The sequence below is a fragment of the Lytechinus variegatus genome, chromosome 3 (assembly GCF_018143015.1).
Source record: "Lytechinus variegatus isolate NC3 chromosome 3, Lvar_3.0, whole genome shotgun sequence".
Taxonomy (NCBI): Eukaryota; Metazoa; Echinodermata; class Echinoidea; order Temnopleuroida; family Toxopneustidae; genus Lytechinus; species Lytechinus variegatus.
Genome location: NC_054742.1, coordinates 47,637,533 through 47,659,369, shown reverse-complemented (window position 1 = coordinate 47,659,369; position 21,837 = coordinate 47,637,533). Strand labels below are relative to the sequence as shown.

Here is a 21,837-nt window from a genome sequence, read left to right as displayed (position 1 = left end):
AGAAGTTACAGGGCAGTCAATAAGTGTATTCCTGTTTTGCTGTGGCGTGTGATTTGAGAAAAAAGGCCAATGGTTATGATGGTGCAAATGGTAAAGTATTCTCCTTATTCACCTCATAATTTGTCTAGATTTTCTTAGGATACTTAAGCCTATAATACTCTTGGGGTGACTTTTTATCTCACAGTTTATATACGCCGAATGGAAGAAAATTATAGACTCATCGGCGATGGTATATAGTGAGGTGACTATCATTTTATTTTTCATATTAGATAAATTATCAACTCGATATTCTGTCATCGAATTTTGAAGCGACGAACTGGCCTTCCCGAAGGGGTTTACAAGATCAATACAACGACCTTTAATGTTAGCAGCTGTTGGTTAAGTGAGTGGTGTTTTATTCCTACATCACGGCGTGTAAGGGAGATTTTACCAGGGACCCGCCAATTACCAGGTAATAACGTGGAGCATGGGAATTGGTGTGCACCGCTGTCATGCATGGGTACGTGAAGTGAGGCCAGGTTCGGCGGGTGAACGAATGTTTCTTATATCTTCCCCCTCACAAAAAAAGAGCTTTCTACCCCCCCTCCCCCACCCACCCTGCTCTCTCTCACACACACTCACACACATCTTCTCTCACTCATGCGCACACACTCACTCTTCATTTTAGTTCATACGGCCAGCTAACTTTGAATACTGGACACCATGACATTTGCTCCGGCGACTATTGCTCCCCTCTAAATTCCACAAACTAATCGAATGTCAATCTTTGGGTTTACCATTACATCCTATCCTAAACTTAACATAAACCCTATTGCAACCCTAACCCTATACATCTTCGACGAAATTAAGCCCGGAGTATTATTGTCACAGGAGCATTTGTCGTGTCATCTTTAATTAATAACGGTTGTGATATAAGGTGAGGACCCTGAATTGTTGACAAATTTCTAACCCGTCTTGACGGTAGAAGATACTGCACGAGATGTCTCAAAAGCCAGATACTATATGTCATTTATGTGTATCGCCTTCTTTTTTATTTCTATTCGGGCAATGATGCGTTCGTTGAGATAATAAACCAAGTATAAAGTCGTTTGATATGGGAGCACGAAGCAAGCTCGTATATCCCGAGCCTTGTTATAGAGAATTTACAGATCTTCGACAGATGTACCATAAACATACCGTAAAGAGGTATTAACACAAGGTTCCGCGCCAAAACATTTTCTTTATAGCCAGCAAAACAAATCGATCGAGTCGTAAGTCTTTTATATGCCTTTTTCTAACTGCTATATTACCCCCATCATTTCTGCAGCCAATATCATGTCAAACACACAAAAATAGGTTTCCTTTTCCTACACTCTTTTGCTCAAACCCTTTCTCTTGCTCTCTCTCTCTCAATCTCTCTCTCTTTCTATATCTCTCTGCATGGATGTTTCTCACCTTCCCCTTTCTTACTATCCCTCTTTCCATTATGTCATTTCCACATCCCCTCCCCAACCCTCTCTCTCTTTCTCTACGTTCTGATCAGAGATAAGTTAATAAATATATTACTTAATCTTTAATCATGGCATACAATTGGCCTTCCCTGTTTCAGTAATTGGGTAGAATTTCAAGGAGAAAGATTCACCGAAATACCAAAATTTCACAATCACGTGTCATCTACGTCGGTAAATAAATCCGCGGTTACCCTCTGATATCCATATCAAATGAAGCAATTTGCAAGCCATTTATTATAAAATTTATACAGAACGACATTAAGTCGTTAGACATGTAGCTCTCTCACACAAAGGAGAATGCAATAGAGATGTATTCATTCTCAAACGACTCAGTAGGCGCATAAACCCCCAATAAAGCCAAAACAACAAATCCCTTGTGAGACGCATTTACCTTCAGATGTTATCAAGGACAGAGAATCATTTATCAAGAACAAGAAAGGGTAACTTTTATTTCTATTACTGCGAAAGGTTATACGAGTTATCACAGTTGTGAATGGAGGCCGATCAATTTTCACTTATCAAGGAATTTGGACCTTTCTTATTCTGATAGTGATCGTGCATGATGTCATTGGCGTGTCTACCCTAGACGCCAGATTTCATTGAAAGTGATTGGAGACTTCATGGTTTGTTTATTAACAAATTTATCTATATTAGCTCTGATCATTTTCTAAGTGTGTTCATGGTCTTCTAGTTCCAAGGTAGTCCTAAGCAGTCCTAGACATAACAGTGTGTACTAAGCATCTTTTTTAAGGACAATTCCACCTCAGCAAAAAGTTGATTTCAATAAAAAGAGCAAAATCCAACAAGCAAAACACTGCAAATTTCATCAAAATCAGATGTACAACAAGAAAGTTATGAAATTTTAAAGTATCGCTTAATACACTAAGCATTTATATGCACATACCTGTTGGTATGCAAATGAAGGAAATGATGACATCAATCTCCATTTTTTATTATATGAAATATGAAATCTATTTTTCTCCTTATTGTCAAGTGATTGATTCTTACCTGAACAAGGGGAATTAGCTTTATTTAATACTTTAATGATTCAGTCAAGTTGGTTCATATTCTTCTGTAAACAAATGAAATATTGTATAATTCAAACAATAAAAAACAAAACAAAGAATGAGTGAGGGACATCATTTACTGTCTCATTTGCATGTCACCGAGTTGTGCACGTCGCTGTTTTGTGAAAAATAAGCGAAAATTTAAAATGTTTAAAATGTGATAACTTTTGTTTATTTTAAATCCGATTTTGATGAATCTTTCAGCGTTATAATTATGCTACTATGATTTTTTTTCCTATTTATTCAAATCAACATTTTCCTGGGGTGGACTTGACTTTTGGAGTAAACTTTGCTAAAATTATGTGTGTCAAAGATGTATATGGTTGATGATGCGTGGGTGGAAGAAACTCAAGACAGGATGGATGTGAGGGTGTGTGCGTGCATGTGTGTGCGTGTGTGTGTGCTGTGGCCGAGTGGTCTAAGGCGCCTGCCTATACATGGAAAGTCCGGAGTTCGATCCCCGGCCGCGACACCTATGCCCTTGAGCAAGGCATTTAATCTACAATGCTCTTTTATCCTGCTTTCAAATAAATGAAAATGCTATATGCATTATTGGTAACTAGGTTTGCAATGGTTTGTTGTTTAAAAAAAAAAAGTGTGTGCGGACGTGAGTGTGTGATTGTATGAAAACGTGATCATAGATGCATGATAGATTTGCACTGTGTTTTGTATCCTACGCTATAGCCCTTTGTCTTTATATGCTAAGCTTTGTTTTACTATTTTAATGTGTATTTTCATTATTTTGTATTTACAGGACTCCTTGAAAATGTTGAAAGAAGAATACTTGATAATCCTTTAAAAGGCTTCGAGTAACTCTACATAGAGAAATGAGCGAATCAATAAAGAAATAAGTGTATTTATAGTGTTGTTGTATATGATTGTACATGAATACACACATTAACAAAATTATTATTGTGTTCATTGTCTAACCACTATCTCACTACTGAATGTGTATATTATAGAAATGACAAAACACGAAATCAAACATCTCTAACACTTTCAAACAGAAAAAGAAAGAGGCATTGTTAATGTCGAAATTTATTGTTGAAATCTCAGGAAAATCAGGTCGATATGATAGTTTTTCATGTCAATTACTAAGATTAATGCACGTTAATGATTGATTGGGTTTGATCTATTTTTTATATCAATCGGTTTTATGTACATTTGAAATGTTTATATTCTGTGGCATTACAATTGGTGTGATTCGATATTTATACGAGAGGTGACACGTTAGTTTCAAGAAAAATCGGTCGATTAACTTCATCCGAAGGGTAGTCAAAGAAGTGAATACCCTTGTATTTTGACCCCGCTTTGTTGCTGAAATCATTAATGTCACATAAATTCCCTTTTCGTCGCCGACTCACTTACATAATGTATATAGAAAATAACATTAGTGCGCTACTTGGTATTCAGCTTACAAAAAAGCGTGGCAATAATATTGTCCCAGAACTTGTATAGGAATTCAGTGATACTTTCCTTGGCGTGCGCGTATAGGTGCATTTTTTATATCTAATTATTTATTCGTTTCCAAAATATGACTGGATAGACATCATCAGCCGAAAGGGTGTTCTTCAAAGGTCCTAAGGGGTCCAGCTGGTCCTAGTGGTATCACAAATCATTCGTACTTAACATTTCAGCTCACATGCCGCATACAAATCTACAAACATTGTTGACGCGGAACTACGTCAAACAAGCAAACCTTTCCTCACGGCGTCCGGCAAACCATCCATTTGGTAGGGTTTGAGCTCATTAGTATGTGTTGTGGTATTATGCAGTGGTGATTTAGGCCCACTTTCACTCGATCGAAATCCTATCCTACGTGTGCCACTTTACGGTGAGGTCCAGACAGGGATGTGGTATATCTACCAACCACGGATAGCTCGAATGTTGAATGCATGAATGTAAAATGAGAAGACATATCGATGGACTATGTAGGTCTCTATCTTTGATAGCACGGGCGATTGGTTTTAGCAATAATGGACAATGTATAGATGCTTGATCTCTTAATATTATGTTATAAATCTTTAGTATGCATATTATATAAATGTGACGAGAAAGATGTTTTCTCTTTTTAATAGCCAAGTTTCGACCTTCACACAAAACGAATATATATATATATATATATATATATATATATATATATATACATACTCTTTTTATGTACATATCGTACATAAAATCTCCGTTTCTTCATGTCTCTATGGTCTATTTTGTCATACGTTTTGTTAAGACAAGCAGAAAATAATCAATGACAAATCTTTGTCATGTTATTATGAAAACCGCCAACTTCATCCTGCATTTTCAAACAACCATAACACAATCGCTACCAAACCAATTTTCCACAAAAAGATAATAAAAACCAGTAAAATCTAAATGTATTAGAATACTATTGGGAAGGAGAAAATGCAGAGTGTATGATGATAAGAAAGCTTGAATTAAGTTTACCACTGGCAATACCGCAACCTTTCTAAATGCATTTCGATCGATTCGTTATTTGCATTGAATAAGAGAGGAATTCATGTTGGCTCTGTAGCCTGGGTAATTTCTGAATATGTCTACTTTATGATCGATGAAATATGGCTGAAAGATACATTTGAATCAATACTGATAGCAATTTGTCGCACCATTCCGTGACCTATCAATATCATATTAATGATGGACATTGTCTGAGAGTGTCTGTAGCCATTTCTTCAAAATCCAATTCTCCATCTCCAGTGGGGGATTTCCCTACCTTACCTGGCTCTACGAATTCAATTACTACATTTGTGCTCAAGCGTTATTATTTCCGTTGATTCTGGAGACTCGTTGTGACAATCATTGCTCCCCTGTCCTCCGATAGGAATCGGTATCTTCGACTGCTTTAATAAAGGGAGTTCATATCTTTGGATGATTAGAGTCGCGTGGTTGTTCCATCCGATGCTCTGTTGACATAACATGCCTTCGTTTAAGAAAAAAAACCTTCTTCATGCTACAGTCGCATCGGCAAAACCGACTCCTGAACGACAAAAACCTGTAACATTATTACCAATGGCATACCATCGATAACTTTGGAGTTGGTGTCGTTGGTGTTAATGTACCACAATGCTATACCGATTCTCACTGTCGTTAATCACCTATTTTTGCTCTGCTTAAAGTTCATCTTGTTTTGCCCAGTAGTGCACATGTTTGGTTTTTTGCCCGCTTCAAATAGAAATTTTCATTTTTTGTTTTTTTTTATGTTTCCCCTCTTCAGATAAATTTGTTGGTTTCCCCGTCTTTTTCCTTCTTGGCATTGGATAAATGTGTTCCATTTTCTATGATATGATAGCTCCTTTTTTGTTTGTTTCCTTGCAATTTGATTTCATTAATCAGTTTACATTATTTGTGTGATTTTCTTCAGGTTGCATTATCGACACGCAGTATACTCTCCCCAATCTCATTCACGTATTATACTGATTCACTTACATTATAACCCCAAGCCTCACCCTCGTTTTACATTTCCTTCCAAAGTTTCTTGACATTACCTATATCTACCTCGTATAACTTCCATCTATCCTTAACTGTTCCCTGGACTCCGTTTTAACCTTGCCTGTATTCATCTTCTCTCTTCTCCCGACTACTATCAGGTTCAATACTCACTGTACTTCAGGGACTCTTCTGAGTGACGTAAATGGGGAGCGAACTGTTAAGGTATTAGTTCTGTGCAAGAAACTTAAGATGGTCTGTCGCCTCGCTTCGTCGGTCAAACGGTGCCAAATTCACCAAAACCTTCATTCTCTATGCATGCAAGGATGCATGTCATCATTCATTAACCGCTAGCCTACTTGACGATATATCCATCGGCTCGCGTCAAAAATTATTACAACTCAGACAAATTTAGCTGGAATCTTAAACACCTTGGACCCATTTGGATAAAACTTGTGATAAATGGTATCTTTTATATCAGTGGTAGAGATTGCACGTGGTTGAGTAAGATTATAATTTGGTATACTCTCAGGTGTCTATTCTGAACATGCTAAAGGGCAGTTCAAGTTACACCCTTTCTATTAAACTTTTTTATAAGAAGCCGAATTTGTAAAGAAAAATCTAAGTGCTAACGTGGTAGCTTTCTTATCTTTACGGTGCCCCTTCGTCGTATTTTATGACTATGAAGTCGAGATATTCATAAATAATTTGAATGTGCTGATAACTGATAGAGGTTTGTGTTATAATTGGTGATGCATATATAATAGTTAAACCTCAAATTTTGACTTGAGTTTAGATTAACGCAATTTCAGATAACATGACTGCAAACAAATATATATGATTATACGTATTTGTAACCAAACTTTGTATCAAACTGTATCCATCATGAACCAAAGTTCGACTGTCATCAAATAGTTTGGTTCCTTTCTGTTCTTGTTTGTTTTCATCGGTAAAGCGTTGAGTACTTTAAAGACGAACATAAATGTAGATCCAACATGTCGCACACATACAAGAATTCTCGACTGAGAAAAAGTTTGCAAAAGCCGCCTTCTTGATGTGTCCTTGGAAGATGGATGCCTCCCGATTTTTCACCACACTCGTGCCATTCTCATCTGAACTAAATATATACGCACTTGAACCTTGGAGTGTAGCATACAACAATGTTTGTATACGTAAAAGCGTTGCACACCTCTCGATGCATACAAAATGACCCTTCTCATCTTTATTTCACCGTTTGCTCGATCAAGTAAAGATCTCTTCCCTTACTTTTATTGCATCGAGTGGGGAAAGATGATGATCGGAAAGAGTGAGCGAAGGGAAAATGAATGTCTCAACGAGTTGGGTTTGATGTGAGCAGAATGTCATCTTGCTATATTTGTGTTCAATAAAGCTGACGACGGGAGACCGAAGAGGAAAAAGCCCACTGATTAAAATGTGGTGTGATGTGTTTAGATGGTGGTTGTTTAGAAATACATTTCCAGTGCAATATTTTGTGCTTTATCGGCGAAAGCGATTCCATGCAGGTTTTAGATAAAATACGAAACCCATGGCAGACCATCAGAATGTTATATCAATGGTTTTGTTTTGTGTGACTGACTATAATTCTCCCTGTGTATGTTTTTCTTCTGAAAACGCAGTCATTTTAAAACAAACATTTAATTTGGAGAGATAAATATGAATATCGGTGATTTATTAAGATATCTTTATCCTTTGTCTAAATACAAATCCTAAGCCATGTTCTACTAGTATCTTAGACAGACACAAATCAAATTCATTGTCTCCTTTTGAACATGATTTAGTTAAGATATATTCTTTCAGAATTGTTATTGCTGGTTATCATATGATTTATATTTTCTAAATCAATTTAATTGATCGACATCAATTAATTGCTTTATTCATTTACATTCTTTTTATCACGTCTTGATTGGTTTCTGCAATGGCCGTTAAATATTATGGTTCCAGATAGGTCTCGTACTCTGTATCAAGACATCTACTTATATTAATTACTCTTTTACGATGTTTTTATACCGGGATCATGATCCAAAACAAGAATTGTAATTCTAATATTGTATTTTGTTTAATGTGTGGGAATCGAAAAACAAACAAATAAAGATTGGATTAGTAATTCCTTCTTTTAAATGTATTTTAGCTTAGTTTATTGTATTCTTAAGATTTATTCTTCACAAATGCACTTTTGCTTTAACAGTCAATTGAACATTTCGATTCATATCTGGAGACTCTTTTATAAGAAAGAAGATTCTCAACGATGTAGAGAGCATTCAAGAACTAAGATCTTTGATCCTGTTTGATAATGATACTAAAGAAGAAATTTTATTTTTAGATTTTCTTCAGTTTGCTTTCTAAGGTATCAACAATTGCATATATATAGCCTTGGCGATATTGCCTGCGCACAGGGATGAAAAGATATTTGCCATTCATTAGGCAGCGTTGATCATATTCGAGTAACATGTATACAGAACTTGAATAACGCTACGTTGCTTTTATGAAGTTCTTTAAAGGGAAACCTAATATAATATCGTGTTTTCCTTTATGAAATTGCTGATACACAGAAAATATCACATGTAAATTCTGCCTTTAGCAATTATGGAAATATATCCCCGTATATTTGGAAAAGAAATGTTTAAGTTATTTTGGTTTATTCGTAAGCAAGACATTTAGACACTGTGATGTTGATTTTTACGTTCTGATGAAAGTGATCATTGTTTTATGTCTTTAGTTGTTGTTTTTTTTATCTAGAAAGTCCTGATTATCACGGAATTTAGATAAAAAATATATTTTATCTCCTGATATCAAATAATGTTCCAGTCAGACAGGTGGAACCGACTTTAGACCGACAAAGGCTACGATATTTACAATACCTTTGTCTGTTAAGAGTATAAGTTTTGGTGATGTGACTGAAGCAGAAGCAATGACAGACTTATATCAGACCCAAACAGATCATACGATCCACCGATCCTTTAAACACCAAGGAGGGCATAATTATGAACGAATCTGCCGGCGGATGTGAATGGAATAAGAAATACTCCCCGCTTGCTAGTATACAAGCTCATATACAACCTGTAGAAAACTCAATGAGTTGCCTTGGTTCATTCGAATCTATACAGTTTCAGTGCCTCCGGTTGCGTGACTCAAGCGATTGGAAATTAACATAAGAGAGTTCTCGCTTCCACGGCCACGAAGGAATCAAGAACATAGAAAATGTACTGCCAAATACTCTATATGATAAAGAAAACCAAGAAGTCTTTGTCGAAAATCGGTGAATCAAATCAGCGGTTCTGTCTTGGACTATGGATAAACGACGTTTTCGTAAGTTTTCGTCAGCTCCGAAACTTCTGACGAAAATGCTCTTCCGGTTCACCAATTATTTTACGAAGACTTCCGAACTGTTTATTGTTATTTGATAGGCATTGTCAATACATTTAATGTGTTCTTAAGTCCGCCTCCGTTGCAGTTGGGACAACTTCCTATTCTATCAAGAAATAAAGTCTCATAATTTTTGATGTTTTTATTCCCCTCTTTCGTGCTCCACAGGTTCTTGTGTTTTGTTTGATAATTAATGCTTCCGGACTATCATAAAATGATAAACCATAAAAGATGAGATAAGATATGCGAATAGCGAATTATTCAAAGATCACTATGAAAAGAGAAGGCGGTAGGGAACAGGAGATTTAGAAACGGGTAAAGGAGAGGGTTGAGAAAGCGAAAGACAGGCAATGGCAGAATAATGTACGGACAGAAAGCAAAGGCGAATCATCATTATCTCACTTGTTAACGTTTAGCTTTGTTCGGCTCTTAGGAGTACAATATCATAATTCGAATACAAAACGAAATCATGATGACGATTCACAATAGAGGAACATGCAAAATAAAAAACATATGGCTACATGTTAAATGTTATACAATGAGATCATTAAAAAAAAACAGGTGGCAATGAGACCTTGATTATAGCACCGATATAGAGCAGTGCATGTAAATGTTCATCATTAGAATTTGTGCTTTCATCTCTAGATGTTATTGTACGGCGCCAAGGTGATACTCTCTTCACTAGAATTAATTGGTGTTTAAAATTGGACTGCCGTTATGTACGATTCACTAATCGCCTTTTCAAAAAACAAAGTGTCTACCGCGTGCAAACCTCAACTATACACCCTTCAAATTGTTTACCTTATTATACGCCACTGTATTCTAATCTCTAAAGTCGAGTGAACGATTCACTCCTCAAAGGAAATGAATTAAATTCACTAGACTTTCATTCTTGTTAAGTGAATTCCATCTTTTCAAAGGGAAACTTGTGTGTAACATTCGTATATTCATTCTAAATCCGCTCCAAGTTTAGTGGGTCTTTATATTACTACCAAGGGCGTGTGGAAAGCGATTGAAAAATTCGCTCATTATTTTAGAGAGAGCATCGATTTATTCATGGAATGGAATATACACTGCAAAAACTCCGGTGTTGATTTAACACCTGCCCAGAATCTATATCTGTCCACACCAGAGAAGTATTGAAATAAGACCACTTTGGAATCAAACCGATGCTGTTTTAATACTAATTGGTGTTGTATAAACGCATATCTGGTGTAAAACCAAAACCAAACTGGTGTTGTTTAACACTTATCTGGTGTGGACCGATATAGATTCTGGGCTGGTGTTAAATCAACACCGGAGTTTTTGCAGTGAATGTACATACCAAGAGTGGTAATCTGTCAGTAGATCAGTCAGAAGTTCGTGTGTAACGTACAATCGAACGTCATTCTTGTTACTTGTACAAGCCTTTTCCGACATGTTTCCTACGTGCTTTTCTTACTACATTATCAGACGACGCTCCTAAATCAGCAAGGAACCCAATTTAAACCTCTCCTACAGCAATCATCTCAACTCCTTGAACAGATTTAGAACATGCCTACGTAAACCTCACTGCATTCATATTTTGTCATAACTTGCAGCATAGAAAGAAAAAAAAATACTCCTTCAAAATTTGCTTCTGGGTGAAACTAAATTCGACGGCAGAAAAGAGAGCGCACCATACAACAAAAAGCAATTAATTAGAGTGCGAGCTTCCCTACTGTTCAACATTGGCACGTAGCATGGATTTTAAAGGTTGTTGTTCAACCATATTACAAGAATAAATCCAAATATTGGTCGCTGGAGAGTGAGGTATCTATATATTAGAGCAAATCAAGTTGTTCATGTAGTGTATAGATGTAAGAAGATCACGTCATTGTTGACAAATGCAATTTATTTTCACTTCACCAAACTGTACCCTTATAGACCCCTCGTCCGGGCACCGTCATTTATTTCTTATCACATCACAATCATCACTTACTAGTATCTCTCTCTCTTATTCTATCATTTTTTCTTTTACGTTTTTAGAGTTGCTGAATTTATATTTATCCCGTCTCTCACTCTGTATCTGATTCATCAAACCATACAGGTAACCTTTCATGCATGTGTCACACAGCGGATATCGACACCAGACCGATCAAAGCTTAATACGTTATATCAGATAGCAGACCATCGTTGGGTTTGCAATCGCTTCCGTTGGTGTGACAGTACTTCATGTTTGTTGCTGTTATTGTTGTTGTTTGGTTTTACTGCGCTCTCATTTAAAAGGAAAAAAAAAACATGTTCCTTCCCACTATCACATTTCCCTATTTTTTTCCATCTCTCTCCCTCATTTCCCTTTTATGCCTCTGTAATGCACTAGTCTGCTATGCAGACTCTGAATGGCTCGTGAGGTGGGATCTGCTGGTTTGTGAAGCAAACCAGCCTGAAAGGGCGAGCGAAGCGAACCCACTTCTGCAGCCTCAGTAGACCTTCTGCTATGCAAACTCGTTGAATCAGCTGAGGTACACACATTGCAGATGTGGGTCTACATTTGTAAACTATAATGCACACACACAGTCACTCAAACAATATCCCCCTCTCTACAGGTATCTATCATTGTTTTTATCTCTTTCTTTGTTTTTTATCGGTCTCTCTTTCTTTTTATCTCATAATCTATCTAAATCTCCCCTTCCCTCTCACATGTTTCTCCCATATATTTCATCCCCTTTCCTTCTCCATACAAAGTCATATGATTTCATATTCACTTTCATTCACACACCATTCCATACATCACTATGCATACTGTACTTCCGTTCTCCACCCCTCTCTGTCCAATTCTCTCTCCATCTGTGCATGCTTCCCCATTCCGGTTGATCATTTCAGCTTTATTGTAACATCAATCCATTCATTGCTCGTAGAGCAGTATCTAAAGCCCGTCTCACACTAAGCGATCCGGTGCGACGCGATTTGTCAACAAATCGCATTTTGCATTAAATATGACAGTTCCAAGAAGTAAAATGATTTTATTTAAAGTTTGGCATATTGTTAGGAAAACTAGAATCATATTTTTACTTTGCGGCAAGCCCTATGGTCGGAGTAAAGTCCAAATCGGCTTCACGTCGCAGCCGATGATGACGTCATTATGATTTGGAATTGAATTTGTTTTTATTCCTCCAGGGAAGCTCGAACTAGACTGAATTTCGATTTCAGTATAGACCGACCTCTATTCTGAACTCTGATCCGTAATATTTTATTAGTTGATTTTTTTTTTGTTTCTTTAAAGGGGTAGTCCTAAAAGTCACTATAGCTGATCCTGAACAAGATGCGTATGTAACTAAATAATTAATGGGACCGCGAGCAGAAGTTCTAATATACATTCCATTATAACCTGATCGAAAAGCGACCTATTAAAGACAACATATAGTTCAACAATCAAATAATGCGAGCTAAAATTTGTTGAAGTTTTTTTTGTACCTAAAAATGGAATTCTAAGCACTTGTTTGTAATCATGAACAGGATAGGTGTATAACTAAACGATCGATGCGAGTGCGAAGCGCGAATAAAAGAGATTTAAAGCTTTTTTAACAAGTGCATACCTAGTTACAAGCATTTCCATTTATTTGAATGCAGGATAAAATAGCATAGGTGTCGTAGCCGGGGATCGAACCCCGGAATTTTCATGTATAGCCAGGCGCCTTAGACCACTCGGCCACGGCACCTCGTGCTGATGAGGGAGTTTGTTAGCTATTTCTTTGTTTTCATGCATCTTGACATTATTGAAATTGAAATTGAAATTGAAATTGAAATGGTTTATTCAGAAAACTTCATCGCAGCCAAAGGCTGAATTGCGAAATTCTGTACAAGGTAAAATACAAAATATATACAATAACAATTGCTATAACAAAATGACATATAAAAGTAATGAAATAAATAAATGTTATATGTTGTAAATTAAGATGGAATCAACACACACCTCTGCAAAAGCAAGCACATAACAAACAAACAAACATGCATTTCAAACCACGATTCAAACCATGTTATCTCACATAACCATCACTACATAAACCACAACAAAACATCAAAAATGAGGAAGCATGGCAGGGCTTGATTTGAATGGATTTTCATCTCTATCATTGACACAGACAAAAGAATCATGTTTTTTATTTACCCTTCATGATTATTTCTGCTCGTTTTGCAGCTTTTCAATTCAGGCCTCAACGAACACTTTTGAATCCTGCTCTTTACCTGATGGCATGATCATAACAAGCATGGTATCATTTTAAAGAGAATTAAATGATCTTTTGAATGATATCTAAAATGTATTGTGTAAAATTCGGTGTTGGGAGAAATTAACTCAGAATTCCAAACTTTTTTTGAGGGGTTTATAATATATATATATTATAATATTTCACCCTTCTCTCCTTTCTTTCTCTTTTTTTCTTGGTCGTGAAAGCCCCCCCCCCCATCTGTACGCCAGTGAATTATTATAGAGGTGTAAATAACTCGATCAAAATGCGAGCGGGCAGCGCTAGCTGATACGTTTTGACAATCAGACCTGAAAGGGATATTTTGAGAACCTTATGGAATACCCGAAGAGGATAGAAACTCGACGAATCAAACAAAAGCGCAGCGCGAGCTGAAAATGTTGATATTCAGACCATAAAGCGAAAATTTTACAAAGCATTTTTTTTTTCAAATTTGTTAATCAAACAAAATAATAAAAGCTCGATGTCCGATATGAAATGTCTTGTATATTGACTTCAAACTTGATACTTTACATCAGCCTTTTGAGCAAGATTTGTTTCACCAATCAAAATTTAATAAAGTGACATGACTTTTTTTCATTTTGCAAGTCTTTCCCTCATTTTATGTTTTTCACTCGTTTTCCTCCTCTTATTTTACTTTTCTTTTTCTCCTCTCTTTTACCCCCTTTTACCTTCTTCCCCCTTTTTTCTACTTTTTGACTCCGCCAATAGGGGGAGGGACGGGCCCCTTGCCACCCCCCCCCCCCCGAATCCGCCTATATCTCCCCTTCTGTCCCTTTTTCCCCTGGTCGACTGACCTGCTTGGGTGTACATTCATTTCATCTTTATAGAGACGTGATTTTATTTAAGGGGTGGAGTAAATCAAGTGGATACTCCCGAATCAAACCTCCATCAACTTGAAACACGCACTGATCAGAATCTAGGCACCATATAATGTGTCTCCTTTACTTTAAAGTGTTGATGAGAATATATTTCAGTTTTGATTCTTTAACATTTCTATAAAATGTTCATGAGCTTTATCAAAAAGATTTGTGGCAACATTGGAATTTCTTTGAAAAAAAGTATCATGAACCTTGCTTTGCCCCCCCCCCTAAAAAAAATGAAAAAATGTGCATTAATTCCTTTCAAGCCCGACAGCAATTGAGTAATACTTGTAACAATAATAAACCTATCATCAATATCGATCGTTGTCTTTGATGTAAAACGGTTTGGTCAGACAAACGGACACTGACCTTAAGCATGTTAAGGTCAGTCTACGTTCAAATCATGGTATTAAAGAAAATGTAGATATTATAGGGTTAATTAAGATGTAATGGTTAAAGGACACGCTCTTAGAGGCGTGCACGTTCGTAGATATAAGGACCACTCTCAAAACCTAACCAAAGGTTCGGCTCCGAGTGGTGGTGCAATTTGTTATTTTCCTTTATGTTCCTAAAGTCACTGACCAATTTAGTGTCAGATCAAGTTTGTCGATTGAATACTTTGATCGATATTTTGTTCTCGCATGGTCGGTATGCATACAGAAAAAAATTAAATTAATGAAGTTCAAATAAAGGAAAAAATATGATATGTAAAATTGTCTTGAAATTCAAAACTGAAAATGAATTTTTGAATAAATCAAACTAAGAAATATTTTCATTTACTGCGCGGTGACGAAATCAGATTTTTTAAATGTATATATATATATATGGAAAGTTACACATCAAGTATGTCAAGCTCAAGCGATTACTGCATATTGAATAATGTTTTCTTTGCATCTAATGTCTTGCGTGATCTAATAATTGTTCATTTATCTCATGGTATGATTTAATATCATCAATCATGGGAGCGTTTCATGAAAGGACTTGTCGAACGTGTTATCCAACAAGTCCTGTTTTATCCGACAGTTACTATAGTAACAGTACTTCTCAACCAATCAGAATCCAGGAAAGTTGTCAGATCTAACAACTTGTCGGACGAAAATATTGATGAAACGCCCCCCCCCCCCGAGCAGTATTAGGGACAGTGGAACCGGGGATGGGGGGGGCGTGGGGATAAAACTTGTCATCTTGTTGTGTGTGCTGTGGGTTTCTTTCTTCTTTTTTCTGCATGAGGGTCAGGCCTTCACCCCCTCCCCTTTCAATACCATTCCGCGGCCTCTGAGTTAGACTTTTTTAAATTTCTAAGTTAATACAAAAATCACTTCTTTTGAAATAAGGACAGCTTTATCAGTCGAATATGTTGGTTTGGTGGGTGCGTTACCATCATATTTTAATGGGTGATTAGACATCTTCGTTTTCAGATTATAAAAACGTTTACAATCTTCTCATACTTCTTCCAATAAATATTGTTCTCATACTTCTTCCAATAAATATTGTTATAGTTATCTCTTCAAGGTCTTGCACATACAGTTTCCGTAAAAAAAGGACATATTCATGTATAAAAAGTTATGACAAAGTATAAGTGGCGCAACATAATAAAAAAAACTCGTGTAAAATCCATGAAATACACACTTAACGTGAAACACAATCAATACAATGTATTATATTTTGCAAATTATTCTACTGCAGACAATCAATATGAAATGTTCGATTTTATAGGGTTTCACTTTCATTAAATTTTCTTACTTTAAACTCCAACACTACTCATCCAAATCATTAATTAGTTTGACCCGATCGTTGTCAGATGTTTAAAATTGGTAATGATGGCTAAAATGAAGAAAGAGAATTATAATAATCTTCTGCACGATCTTTAAGAGATGAAGCACACAGTATATTGAATATCAGTATCATGTTTTTTCTCTCTATTTTATTCTTTTTATTATCTATCTACATAATAGCAAAAAGGGTTATGAATTACGCCTCGTGTACATTTGCTACGATCATCGTACGATGCATTAGTCTACGCTTTTTGTAGTATTGTGGTCATCGTGCGATTTCATTTGTTGGACATCGTAGATGAAGACAAAGACAAAGCCATACAAAGGTGATACTGAGGTCGTACGATAACCCAGAGCTGACCGTACGATGCCCGTACATTTTACGCTGCCCCTGCTGCACACATCGCACGATGCCCCACGTCAAGGGTTATTATCCTACGATTGTGAAAGCTTATATAACTGCGTGGTAACCAAAATCGTACACCTTACGATGATCGTGAATCCATCCAAAAATTGTACAATTATCATATACGATCACCCTACGGGCACCGTACGATATTTATAGACCAATTAATGTAAACTGACACATAATGTGTCATATTAAATTGTTATTCTTAAACGTTCTTCTATTTGACCTGACCCCTTTCACAAACAAAATACGCATCTTCGCAGGCGTTCTTGAATGTGTAGAAATTAAAGCATTAAACAAAATGATTTCATAATTAAGAAATAAAACTCCAACGTTTACGAACCAGCGCAATCACGTACATAACTCTGTTAACAAAACAGGAATACTGAAATAATGCTAATATATATAGATAATTCTTGAGTGTTCAATTATTCGCAAACGACGTAACAAGGGTGAAAACTATTATCAAATATTTTACGAATATCATGATAGTATTATGTATCGTGTAAAGCTGCCTCTGTAAAAAGCACGTGCATTTTTATACAATATTATTGGCTCCAAAAACTCTTCTCAAATATGTGAATACTCAAATTAGCACAGTTACTGGCTAATTAACCAGCATTTAAAGCCTAGAGCGCACAACTGCATCAACAAAGTTCTGAGCGCATTATTTATAATGATGTCATGATTATAGGATTACTGGCCTATCAATCAATTAGAGGTATATTATTATGAAAACATCAACATATTTAACAAAGAATGGTGCATTATAAGATCATCAATTTTTTTTAAAGTAACATGAACGTACTCTCGACATCAGATTTTCTGGCAGATACTTAAAAACTGATCTTGAATAATATCAAACATTTTTTTTGTGTTCATGGATATACTCTATCGATGATAATTATACAAATTGTATTATCTTCATTTACAAAACTAATACATTTCAATTACATCTTCATTGAAATTTAATGTTATATCTTTGGTAAAAAATAATTTCTATGCAATTTCAAATTTACATATGAATATACATTATATGATAAGCGTAAAAATTTTGTCAACAACAATAATGTGACGTGAATAATCTGAAATTATCAACAAAATATGATTGCTTAATGAACTGTATGTAATAGATGAATCATGTTTCTGAAGGGAATATCAGGACGGCTGCCATTATCCAAGTAAAAATCCACATTATCAGATGAGAGATGGTGGAACACTACACGGTAGACGAGGTGATGTCTCTGCGCGTAAACAACATCCACATAAAACATGTCTAAACGCTCTCTGAAATCTCAGGTTAAAGAGCGCGTAAAGAACGGGGTTTAGAAATGAATGCGCGTAGCCCAAATACACTGATATCGTCATGGCAGTGGTATTGCTGACGTCATACATGAAGGAATAAAGTAGCACTTGGAAGAAATATGGCGTCCAACAGACAATGAGACAGGTTAGGATTATCCCCAGTTGTTTGGCAGCTTTGTCCTGTTTGCGCAACAGCATTAACGCTTTGCTTCCTCGTCCGCCTAAAGCTGTTAAGGAAGAGCTTAACGACTTGCGAACGCGACTACGGAATCCGTTCATAGATGAGACATCCATTGGAAATGTAAGAGAATTTCTGTTGTCGTTTTTTGGATACGATAAACTCCTCGAAGTCGGTCGTGGATCGATGACCACGTTATTACATCGACAATGAGTGACCTCATTGATGAGATCAAATGAAAACGATGTCCGCCGTTTTGGGGAGGTGGGTAGCCCCGTATCACTCTCGATATCTGATAGGATAACATGATCACTCTCCGTCGGAGAGATCGATCTCTCGTCACTCCGGGGTGATGTCTCGATATTTTCGCTTGAAGTCGTAAAAGAACTTTCTTGCATCGACGTCAATATCGACTCTGTAAATGGTTTTTGGAGTATCCCATTGCAGTGCATGACGTCTCCATTTTGGTGAAGGGGCACATTTTGGTCTGTATTTGGTTGCGAGTTGGATGTAACTGTCGTTGCTCTTTCCGGTGTTGTGGGGATCGAAGGTGGTTGAGTTTTGGCCGGTGACCTATTCAATCGATTCATACTCTCACATGTGTCGTCCATGCTCGTACCGAGTCGCCTATTTGGACTGGAACCGCGGCTTGAACCGCGGCTATTCGGACAATTCGGACACATAACCATTCCATTTGAAAATAAATCACATTCTAATCGATCTGGTTTGAGCGAACAAGGTGAAAGGTGGGGCTTGGGGCTGTTCGTCGCCGAATCAATAGACATTCGATCAATTCTTTTCCTTGCTCGAATAATCGGCGAGATACTAATTTCTGTATCTTCCCTTTGTGTTCCAATTATCGATAATCTATGTTCATTTTCTATATTTTTTACACTCGTCATCAAAGCTTCCTTTTCTCCTTCTCGTATCTCGTATGGCCCTATGCTTCCATCGTCATCATCATCATGTTCAGCATCGTTGGACTCAGCGTCTGCTAGCTTTCCATCACTTGATGGCGCAGAGTGGTCATTGACACCTTCATAAATACTACAACCGTCACCTAACTCTTGGTCTTCATGACGGTCATTGGCATCGTTTTCTTCGTTCTCATCACCGTGTACTTCATGATCCTCCTCATCAATGCTCGCGTATCGTCTTATTTCACGAGCTCCTGTTCCATACCCTCGGCTCCGCCTTCTTATCATAGCCATAAGCTGCCGCTCCCCTCGTTCCCTTCGGACAGTCTTCTCATAGATTCCCTTCAATCTCTGAAGCTCGTGCTCGGTAATGAAATTATGTTGAGATTCACTGTCCCGTCGAGAGCTACCAGGCCTTGTTGACATCGCACTACTTGCTATACTTGAACGACCGACGTCCATCTTAGATCGGCGGTGAATGGCGCGGTAGATCTGAGAATAAATTGCACAAAGTATGAAGAGTGGAATGATGTAGATAAAGATGGCACCGGCAGCCATCAACCACGACCCGACGGTATAGTTCACAAAAACAGTGCGAGATGGCACAGGAACACTGGTGAAGGCAAACTTCCACGTGGTTGCGGGACCAAATATGAACACAACAGGTACACCCCACACACACGCAATCAAAAGCAAGGCTCGTCGACGGGTTCGTTGTCGGATGTATTTTATAGGCGACGTGATCGACCAGAAGCGATCAAGATTGAGTAGCACGAGGTTCATAATACTTGACGTGGTGAAAAAGTAGTCCAGTGTTATCCAGATACTTCTCACTGCGTTGGGATGGGCCTGCCATCCTCGCACGGATAAAATATCAAAAACATTGAACGGTATAACAAAAATACCCACACAAAGATCTGCAATAGCAAGACTGGCGGTAAATAAATTCCCCACTGTGTGTAAACTGCGATCCAGTCTCATCACATGTATTACAACTGCATTCGAGATAGTTACAATAAAGGATAGAAAAATAACCAGCACGGCTTTGAGTGCAATGATAGCAGTTTCGGTTTGCTGATCAGGGTCACTGACGATGGCAGGGACGTCGTCAATGATGTCGTGTTCCACCTCGACGTTGGTCAGCGATACAGTTACTGTTGGTGTTGCGTTCCATTCCGCGGCCAGACGTTCGGCCAGCTGAGTAGTGACCATCGCTATCTTAGAGGCGGCAACGTGTGACACAGACTCCCACCTGTCAGGGTCTTCATGATCCATAATCATAGCATTCATTGGTAACCAACTTGTCTTGATTAAGCACCCGTCTATATCGTTCTTCTAACATCACATCAGCAGTGGATAAGGCTATTTATAAGAACAGTTAAGGCAAGCGTCACCGCCTTGGTGTCTAATGTGTTATTAGTGGGGGAAGAGAGCATCTCGTTTCTCCGTCTCTCCCGCTCGCAATCCAAATTTCAACTGCTCGCTGCTCGCATTTCAAGCCAGAAGCTAACGCCGCATCGTTGCCATGCCTGAGCTACTTTGCATTCATTGTCTCCGCCTCAGGGAATTTGAGTGCCTTTTTATATACTCTCTGCCTCGGCCTCTCTATCTCTCTCCGACTCTTTCTCTTTCTCACCCCCATCGTACGCTTGGCGTTGAAAAAACCACCTCCTCAGTCTTTTATTCCAAACTCATTTCTTTCCCTAATGAAATATTCCTCACCATCTATGAAACAATACATATTCCCATTTTTATTTATCAGGTACTGTACATGGATGATACAAAAACTTAACAAATTACAACAAAAGTTAAAAAAACAGCCTTTCGTAAATGTGGTGAAAGACATCCAAATTATAGTAAGGACTGAAAACTCAGACTAGCCTGAAACCATCCAATCACAATCCTACTCCCACTTTGCTCGAATAAAATGATATTAGACGATTTCGAGCAGCAGCAAAGAGGATCTGCGCATCTTCATGGGATAAAAAAAGGAAACCCTTTCCATCTTCTTTCTGCTCATGACAACTATGGTAAAATTGAAATACAATACCACAATGCTTATCAATGTGCATTTATAATGTATTTATTCATATACGCACGCCGACGTATCTGTTTTGTATGTTTTTAAAGCTTCGTAACTGAGTCACTGCCTTTCTATAAACACCGTTCCCCCTTGGGCCTTAGGATTCATGACATTTCCAATTGTTTTGTTGGGGACATGTGTTCTTCCGTATTGATTGGAAATTTTACAGAAAATGCAACTGACAATGACTCTTACATCTCTATAGCTCTCTATCTCTCTATCGTAGCTTCAATGAAATGTTTTCGTCGATGAATTTCAGCTGTAAGCGTGTGATGCAACGCTATCAATTTGGAGAAGAAAACTTCCTCCCACTGAATGATTAAACATGCACATCCTATACTCCCTCCGTGCGTTTTCAAATTAACTCTGTGATATGGATCAAGGTCACCGGAATATCATCTAACAATGAACAGGATCTATCGCTATACATGTCTCCCTTATCATTTCATTGTAGTTCATCCATTAAAATGTCATAACATCCGAAGTATTCTGATTGAAGCTTTCATTTACTTAGATTACATATTTAAAATGATTCAAAGACAATCCGTTCTGATCTTTAAAAGACAAGTTTAAAGAGGGCAAGATAAATCTTTCAAAATTATGCGCCGAGTGATATCTAGTGAGTGATATCTTTTGACGGAGGTGATATTGTGTGACGGAGGTGATATTGTGTGACGAAGGTGACAATTTTGAAGA

At 37.4% G+C, this 21,837-nt stretch overlaps 1 protein-coding gene across 1 annotated transcript; it reads right to left on the bottom strand.

Moving 5' to 3' along the window:
* Nucleotides 1–17,159: 17,159 nt before the first annotated feature.
* LOC121411206 (muscarinic acetylcholine receptor M3-like) lies at nucleotides 17,160–20,611 on the bottom strand. Its single transcript, XM_041603785.1, has one exon. The coding sequence runs from the start codon at nucleotides 20,346–20,348 to the stop codon at nucleotides 17,856–17,858; it is 2,493 nt and encodes an 830-aa protein (XP_041459719.1). The 5' UTR covers nucleotides 20,349–20,611; the 3' UTR covers nucleotides 17,160–17,855.
* Between the last annotated feature and the right edge of the window lie 1,226 nt (nucleotides 20,612–21,837).